The sequence below is a fragment of the Carcharodon carcharias genome, chromosome 7 (genome assembly GCF_017639515.1).
Source record: "Carcharodon carcharias isolate sCarCar2 chromosome 7, sCarCar2.pri, whole genome shotgun sequence".
Taxonomy (NCBI): Eukaryota; Metazoa; Chordata; class Chondrichthyes; order Lamniformes; family Lamnidae; genus Carcharodon; species Carcharodon carcharias.
Window position 1 is genome coordinate 32,592,329 of NC_054473.1, and position 9,628 is coordinate 32,601,956.

General features: G+C 43.2%; 1 protein-coding gene across 2 annotated transcripts in view; it reads left to right on the top strand.

The window, feature by feature from the left end:
• Window positions 1-5,780, top strand: part of fbln2 (fibulin 2) — a 201,235-nt gene extending 195,455 nt beyond the window's left edge. For both annotated transcript variants that reach the window (XM_041191987.1, XM_041191986.1), the window contains one exon: window positions 4,070-5,780. In XM_041191987.1, coding sequence (XP_041047921.1) covers window positions 4,070-4,427 — 358 coding nt within the window. In that variant the 3' untranslated portion in view covers window positions 4,428-5,780. The remainder of the gene's footprint in view (window positions 1-4,069) is intronic.
• The last annotated feature ends 3,848 nt before the right edge of the window (window positions 5,781-9,628 follow it).

Below are 9,628 nucleotides of genomic sequence, written 5' to 3' on the forward strand. Positions count from 1 at the left end.
TGGCAGGTGGAGTTTAACGTGGATAAGTGTGAGATTATTCATTTTGGTTGGAAGAATAAAAAGGCGACTTATTATTTAAATGGAGAGAAACTTCAGAATGCTTCAGTGCAGAGGGATTTGGGTGTCCTCGTGCATGAATCACTGAAAGCTAGTATGCAGGTACAGCAGGTACTAAGGAAGGAAAATGGAATTTTGGCATTTATTGTTAAAGGAATAGAGTATAAAAATAAGGAAGCATTGTTTCAACTGTACAAGGCATCGGTGAGACCGCACCTGGAGTACTGTGCAGAGTTTTAGTCCCCTTACTTGAAGAAGGATGTAGTTGCATTGGAGGCGGTTCAGAGGAAGTTCACTAGATTGATTCCAGAGATGTGGGGCTTGTCTTATGAGGAGAGATTGAACAGTTTAGGCCTATACTCGCTAGAGTTTAGAAGGATGAGAGGAGATCTAATTGAGGTTTATAAGATGCCAAAGGGGATAGACAAAGTAGACATGAAGCTGATGTTTCCCCTTGTGGGACATTCTAGAATGAGAGGTCATAGTTTTAGGCTAAGGGGTGGTAGATTTAAATCAGAGATGAGGAGGAATTACTTTTCTCAAAGGGTTGTGAATCTGTGGAATTCACTACCTCAGAATGCAGTGGATGCTGGGACGCTGAATAAATTTAAGGAGGAGGTAGACAGATTTTTAATTAGTAATGGGTTGAAAGGTTACGGAGAGAGGGCAGGAAATTGGAGTTGAGGTCGAAGTGAGATCAGCCATGATTATATTGAATGGCGGGGCAGGCTCGAGGGGCTGAATTGCCTACTCCTGCTCCTAGTTCTTATGCTCTTATGTTATGTTCTGAGGTCCACACTGGTAGGATGGTGGTCACCATGGAGACCTTGGTCCAGAACATTGGTCCTGCACTGCTGCGCGGGCTGAACTCCATCATTGATGCAATAGTTGGCCTCCAACAGTGTGTAAGCGAGAGAGGTGCTTGGCAGCTCAATGCCACTCTAGCTGTCCCTTCTCCCCAAGGAATCAGCCAAGGGCCATTGGGCACCGAATGGGAGGAGGGCCAGCAGCTTGACACTCCGGGGCCATCCACCCAGGTGACTCCGGGAATGTCTGGCCAATCCAAATCCCCTTTTCCTGTGGCCCCATCAGCTCCAGCTTCACAAGCTGAGGAGGGTGCACCTGCCCCATAGCAGGACACCAAAGCAGGCTGGGGTCCTCCAGATCTCGGCCCTCCAAAGACCATCCACCAGGGTCATCATAGACAACGGGGGTAGCAGTCAGCAGGCTACCTCTACCTCCGCTGTGGATGTCAGGGGAGTACCAAGACATAGCGGCAGGTAAGAAAACTGAAAAAGATGTAGTAGCACAACATTGGCATGGGTATTATCCACATGTACAAGTACATAATGTTCACAAATGTAAATGGACTGGCATCATTTCATAACTCCTCTTGTCTCTGCCTCCTTCTCATGAGCTGTGTTCTTGTCACTCATGTGTGATACCTTGGTCCTTGCGCTTACTTATGGCAATGTTCTCTAACCTCGGCCTCTCTTCTGTGCAGTGTGCCACCATCTCACCACAGTGAGTGTCCCATTTCACCATAATGCTCCATATAAGTAATGCCTGCACCTTCATGTTAAGAGTGCTTGTGGAACGAACCTCGTTTCCATGCTTTGTAGGGTCTCGTCATGTGCATTCTTGGCTCTGTACAATTGAAGCAGGTGTGTGCCCCTGTCTCACCTGCATTCTTGACAGGTGAATGTGTGCTGTTTAAGGAGAGAGCTGTTCACGCATGGAGAAGGCTCACGTACCATCCAACTCCAACTGCCCGCTGTTTCTCGGCAGGGTTATAATGATATGAGTCTATACTCAGAACTCATGAGTGCTGCCCTGAACCAAACAGGTTTCTACATTCCCAGTGTCGATCTGCTGAGCTCTGTAATAAGTGGGAGCACCTTGCCACCTCAATGAGATGAAGCAATGGCACACTTGTGTGCAGGCACTGAGATGTCCAACCTTAAGCATCTCTCACCCTGTAGTTGTGACTATTGTAGAGAGAAGGGTCTGGTCACAAGGTTGGTAGACAGTGCTGTGCGTCCCATCGCCTTGACGCTCCAAGAGGTTACTGATGCTATTTCCAAGTAGTGCTTTCTGGAGGCCAGGCCAGCCTTTAAGCATGCTCTGGAATTGCACAGTGTTGCTTCATATATTGTGGAGGGGAGTAATGGGATAGGGGTATGTATGTGATGAAGCAGAACAGTGCTCCTCATTAGTAACGACACATGCTCTTGAGGACTTCAAGTTGTCTGATAGTCTTGGGCTTTGCAAGAGTCAGGGCCTGGTTGTATTTAAGAGGAGGCATTTCAATATCAGACAGTCAAGTGTCTGACCTCGTCATGCTCAGGTGCTCCGCCTCCATTGTAGGGTTAGGAGAAATACAGCTCAGAATCCCTAACTTAAACCGCTGGATGCCAGAATCCTTTTGAGGAGTATACCACCTCCGGCTGAGTCATCTCTAAATGCAGTCACAGCAGTGGTATTTCATCGACTACTTTGTACCAAGTGTTATGTTTCTGTTTCACCATCGATGTAACACTTTGTGCATGGCTGCGTTGGTGTTCATGGATCTCCATGAGGAGCCTTGCCAGATTGAAGGCATGCAGGCAATAGCCCACTCTGGATCGTGCAAGTGCCCATGTGTCTTGTAGGTGCTATTGTGACTGGGATGCTGGATGGACATGTGAAGAGGCAGCACTTTCTGATGTCTGATGGAGGTACACCTTCCTCCAGGTAGCACCTCATCTCAGCACGGGCACATGCTCTTGAGGCTAGCTCATCTTTCAAAGCATTAGAACTATGTGAGCGTTCTGTGCAACGAAGCACTGTCATCTGGAAATTCATGGGTAAAATTAGAGTAGCAGCTATGCTGTGGTCACGCTGGCTCATTATGGAGGAGACTTGTCCAAGAGGATGTCTGTGTACTTTCATTTCATGAAAACACTGAGCCTTTATAAGATTACTGACTGGACCGTGGCTAGATCTGTTGGCCAAGAGTTTCTGGCCCCGGTGCAGCAGGTCCCACTGTGGTGGATGCAGCAGGCCAGCCAAAAGCCCATTGACTTCGGCGGGACTGGAACATCTCTCTGGCGAGTGGGACCAGAAAATACCGTCCGTTATATCCAATTCTGGCCACTGTGCTTTAGAAAGGACATCGAGGCCTTGGTGAGGTTGAGGAGGTAACTTATTAGAATGGATGAGGGAGTTGCAGTTATCTGGGGAGATGAGAGAAACTGGGACTGTTTTGATTAGAGCAGAGAGGTTTAAGCAGAGAGGTTTAGTAGGAGATTTAATGGAAGTGCTCAAAACTACAAGGGGTTTTGATGGAACAGATAGAGAGAAACTATTTCCACCAGCAGGAGGATCAGTAATCAGAGCATACAGATTTAAAATAATTGGCAAAAAAGCCAGTGGGGAGATGGAGGATTTTTTTACATTCAGCAAAATGTTATGATCTGGAACGTATTAACAGAAAGGCTGGTGAAAGCAGATTTATTAGTGCTTTTCAAAAGGGAATTAGGTCTTCACTTAATAAGATAGAAGTTTCAGGTCTATGGGGACTTGGCAGGGAAGGGTCTAGCTGAGAGCTCTTTCAGAGAGCTGGTACAAACTTCTTCCAGTATTATCAGTCTATGACATTTTGAATAATTTTCAGAACCCCATCTAACAGCAACGTCATTGTGGCCATTGTTTACATATCCTCGTTTTCTGACAAACAAGTTGTTTGTATGGAGCAAATGCAATGAATGTCTAATTTCGTTTGAGTTTACTTTGCAAATGGCTGAGCAGCTTAGGATCATAACTGTGCTAATTTGATAATTATGCGTTACAGTCTATTTTATGGTGCTGTATAACAACAACAATGGCTCCTGACTGTGCGATGCTTTCCCAACTCTTTTACACATACCATCTTAAGTTTGTGTGCTGCAGGCTCTTTAACTTTAATGTGAGGAGACTTTGCTCTTGGTTCATTACTTAGAATAAAGTAAATAAGTTGCCATTCCCTTCTCAGGCGCTGTGAACGTATGATGTGTCCCAACTACGTGGATTGCCAGAACACACCAGTCAGAATCACCTACTATCAGCTGACTTTTCCAACCAATGTCCAGATTCCGAGCACCATTTTCCGTATTGCGCCATCACCTGTATATGTAGGAGATAGTATTGTCCTGACCATCACTAAAGGAAATGCCGAGAATTACTTCAGTACACGGAAGGTGAATGCTTACACTGGGGTTGTGTTTGTACAGCAGCAGTTCACGGAGTCCAAAGACTTCTTACTTGATGTTGAAATGAAACTCTGGCGCCAGGGAATGTTCACTTCATTCCTTGCTAAAATTTATGTATTTGTTTCAGCTCATCCTTTCTAAAGCAATCACTGTACCTGCTGTACATGATATAACTTAAAGCTCAACATTAATATGCCCACAAGGCCAATATACATAATGGGAGGACTTTTGACTTTGAAGTCCCTGGAAGTGAAACCCTGGCTATACTCAATAAATATCGTTTGTTTTACACACTCATCCAAAATCAAAATTACGTCCAATGAATCTAAAGTCACCATTGGCATTACATTCACTGCATCTCTTTTTGTCCCCACCAGAATATATAGTTTTAATTTGTGAAATAACTTAATCAGACTGCGATGCCTGTGTGTGGGTGGAGCACAGTCTTTCTGAGTCACATCAGATTCATGGATGCCTGGCCATAATGGTAAATGAGACAAATCCTACTGTACAGGTTTCACAATCCCATGTATATTCATTTCCATTTTTTTTAGCACGATAAATGTTAAAAGCAGCAAATTTTAACAAAGTTTGAACAGATTGTGGTGCAATGCCAATCCCACTGAAGCGAGTCATCACCTTTGTGGGAAGTTAGCATGACAAATAAAAGGGGCTTTTCGTAACTCCCTGAAAAAAATGAACAAGGACATTTTTTTATAAAGACAATGGGCGTAAACTTATCTTGCCATAATGCAAAACAGCAATAGCAAATCGGCAGCCACATGAGGAGGGATGTAAAACAGGTTGCCAATTTGCTATTACCCATGCTGCACTATTGACCAAGATAAATTTTAACCCCAGTGTTTCTTGAAGTGGCGCATGCAACTGGAATATGTTAATGTGGAATTGCTCTTCTAAGATCTGAAGTCCGTTGACTGGTTACATTTCCTACATGGCTTTAGTTGTTCAACTTGATTTCTTCTTACACTATTCTAGACAACTCTAATTTTAAACTAGATTTCTGGCCTTCAAGGTGGGGGGATGGTTAGAACTTTACTGCAAATCACGTGTAGACATGTTGAAAGAAATGGTTGGTGCGAGAATCAGTAATTTGTACAAAACCAAAGTATTTCAACAAAAGTTTAAACTGGAATAGATTTGCTCTTTTGTTTTACTGAAACTAGCTTTATAAAGTAATCATGACTCTGGAGCTATAAAAAGTTTTTTTTTTCTCAGCCATTATTTCATGCTTTGTTAAGCACAGCTGATATTTACCTAAAATGTACAGCAAATCTAAAAGCTAAAATGTTTACACATTTTCTAAATATGTATTTTTGGAACTGGAGACTGTTTGTTGTCATGTGAAAGTTTATTCTGTATTAATAACCCTCAAAGGGTTAAACATGTTGCCACTCTTAGCCATGTAGCCATGTAATGAACTTTTTATTAAACATGGGCTTAGAATTCAAATAGAAAATAAAGTAAGTCTTTATATAAGTGTTTATGTTTTTTTTTGTTAATACTTTGTACAGTTCTGTATAGATACCAGGGCCTAGAAATTCTTTGGATTTTGCAGATGCAAAACATGTTCAACATAGCAGGAGGTGTGTATGGCACATTCCACGCCAAAAGTAAGCTAAGCATCACATTGGCAAAGGCTCTGCTGGAGACTTTCAGGACCCATGTCTGAGACAGGTAAAATCAAATGATGGAGTTTCATTCCTGTTCAAGGCTCCCTTCCAAAATTGCCTTGAATGTTGCCAGCAAAGGTCTTACTACATGTGGCCTAACCATTGGTTTTTAGACCAATACCAAAAAAGGCAAATTTCAAAAGAACTTAACCAAATATGGAGCAGAGAGGAGTAGGCATGCTCCATAGCAGTATTCTGTTGTTGTACCTTGCCCAGCTCCCTTCCAATCACCTATGGCCCCTGCCCCAGGACATGGGGGCTGCTGATGTGGAGGCAGATGCCCTTGTGGAACCAGCAAGCTGCTTTTGGATGCCTGGTTGGCTTCTGCTGCTTGCCCAAATATGCGGATGAGGCCAGAGGCTAAATTTTGGTTGAGCCTTGGGCCTTTGGTGGCACACTGAAAGTGTGGACCAGAAGCCAATGTCAGGCCTGAAAATTAGCTAAAATAAATTTGCACTGCCATATGGTAATCTATTGGATTAGGCCTAGAGTCGTTCATTCACCCCTTATAAAACAATGCGGTTATTTGATTTTTAATTTTCACTATGTATAAACTGCAAATGATTGTGGTGTATTTCTTTGATTCTTTTGTGATATTGCTGGAGACAGAGCTCCCAATAACCTAAAAATTGCATTTATTGGTTGCCAGGAAAGTTTGCATTGCAATCAGTCATCTGCAGTACTATGACCTGTTGCCTTTTATGCAGATAGTTTAGTTTGTAAATATATTTAGGAAACATAAAAGCTGTCACCAATCATGCCAGTATAGATTACTCTGGACAAATCTGGTAAAATGAAATCTCAAAATAATGGGCTGGGTTTTGCAGTCAGTGACGAAGGAATAGCATTCCCAGCTGGCCTTGAAGAAAGCTGATCTGAAGGGATCCAGTGATCTCTAGCACAGATATCCCCTTTCCTGACATCAGTTTGAATCTTTCAACAAATCAAGGGGATCTCCAGATATCCAGCAACAGTGATATCATCATGCAAAGTAAACAGTCACACCGAAGTACCTCAGAGATAAACGGGGAAGGAAAACCACATCTCATTTTTAAATCTTTCAGATAGTAAAGTCATAGATGGGGACATGCACATGGGATTAAAGTAGAAGCTAAATTATTAAACAAGCTAAATATCAAACAGACTTCAAGAAATTATACAAATATAGAAATTTGATATTCAATAAATATAAAATTATTCTTTCACAGACAGTGAGACTGACAGTGAAGTTATGGATCTGAATACTTCTCTAAATCTGTGCTTTCAGACCAGCTTTAGTATTGTCCCCGATTCCCTCCCACACACAAATCTCAAACTTCCTATGATGCTTCTGATATCCCCCTCCCTTGTGGTCTTCCCAAAATTCCATCCCCTCATCCAATGTTAGTAGGCCTTCAGAACTTACGAACAAGGAGCAGGAGTAGGCCGTTTGGCTCCTTGAGCCTGCTGTGCAATTTAATAAGACCATGGCTGATCTGGTAGTAATCTGAACTCTACATCCCGCATACCCCCGATAACCCATCACCTCTTTGCTTACCAAGAATCTATTAACCTCTGCCTTAAAAATATTCAAAGACTCTGCTTCCAACACCTTTTCAGGAATAGAGTTCCAAAAACTTATGACGGTCTGAGTGAAAACATTTTGCCCCGTCTCTGTTTTAAGTGAGCACCCCCTTATTTTTAACCAGTGACCCCTAGTTCTAGATTCTCCCATGAGAGGAAACATCCTCTCCACATCCACCTTGTCAAAACATCTCAGGGTCTTAGATGTTTCAATCAAGTTTCCTCCTACTCTTCTAAACTCCAGCAGAAACAAGCCTTGTCTGTCCAATCTTTCCTCATAAGACAATCCACCCATTCCAGGTATTAGTCTGGTAAACCTTCTCTGAACTGCTTCCAACATAGTTACATCTTTCCTTAAATAAGGTGGCCAATACTGTACACACTACTCCAAATGTGGTCTCACCAGTGCTCTGTACAACTAAAGCATAACCTCCCTACTTTTGTACTCAATCCCCCTCACAAATGATAACATTCCAAGTCCTGCACCCAGCACCCATTTGCCTACGCTAAGCCCCAGGCTCTTCCTCCAGGTCCCCAACCCCCAATGCTCTCTCAGTCACAGTGCCTTAGTTTCATATACCACGTCACTCATTTGTGTGGTAGGTGGAACAATTTTTGTGGTATATGAACCTCAGTGCTGGTGTCATGCCAGGTACATAGGCCGTACACCCCAACTGCTGACGGCTCATATTGAACAGCACGTCCCTTTGATTGTTTGAAATAGACTGAGGACTGTCCATACTCAACCAGCCCGTGCTTGTAAAACTCTGAAAATAATGTCTACCATTAGATGTGATTCTGCGATTGGACAGCACTTGCTGAACAATCCTGTTTGCTAATAATGACACTAAAAGCCAATTTAAGATTATTAGTTGGGCTCGCATTGCAGCACACTTACGCTTTATAGAAGCAACATATGTAACCTGTCCTCTGTGAGCAAAAGGAACTTTTTTGAATTAAACAAAAGCATTGCCAATAATAGTTCCCTGGTGCATTCTCCATGGTAACACTGTGACCAATCAGATTTAACTTGTCAACAATTAGCACCATTTTCTCGTGCAGCATAAATTGTTGCTCCCATTGAAATTTAGCATTCTTGTGTCTGTCCCGATGAGTGCAAAATGGGAAGCTTTTTATGCAAATTCTGTTTTAGGGAAAAACTGAGGTGAAAATGGAAGAGGAAGAAGAAATCTGGTGTGAAAAAAGTTTCCAGGACTGAATGTGCCACGAGCACAGGGACGAGCCACTGGCCTGATCTTGAGAAGCATGCATCAGAATGGGTCCTCGAAACTTGTCAGAAGGGTGACATTATCACCAGGAATGCAATGTGTATATACACACTCAAGTGGGCCAAATCAAACATTGAGTCCAGCAAAGATTTCAGACCAATGGCTAGTTTGTGTGGCTACTTTACGGAACAAAGCAGTCTGGTATTGTGGCAGAAGGCCAAGATTGCTCAGAGACTACCAAAAGACTTGATGCCAAAATGACCAGTTTCCAGTGATTCGTCATCAGACAGTGGCAAAAATGCAAGTACTCATTAAGTCACATTGACTTTTGATATGCCCAGTGAACTAACGGTGCAACTGAGAAAACAGCAGGACATGAAAAGACAAGATTTTTTCTTATTCATTCACAGGATGTGGGCTTCGCTGGCTGGGCCAGCATTTATTGCCCATCCCTAGTTGCCCTCGAGAAGGTGGTGATCAGCTGCCTTCCTGAGCCGCTGCAGTCCATGTAGTGTAGGTACACCCACAGTGCGTTAAGGAAGGGGGTTCCAGGATTTTGACCCAGTGACAGTGAAGGAACGGCGATATATTTCCCAGTCAGGATGGTGAGTGACTTGGAGGGGAACTTGCAGGTGATGGTGTTCCCATCTATCTGCTGCCCTTGTTCTTCTAGATGGTCGTGGGTTTGGAAGGTGCTGTCCAAGGAGCCTTGGTGAATTCTTGCAATTCATCTTATAGATGGTACACACTGCTGCTACTGTGCATCTGTGGTGGAGGGAGTGAATGTTTGCGCATATGGTGCCAATCAAGTGGGCTGTTTTGTCCTGGACGGTGTTCAGCTTCTTAAATGTTGTGGGAG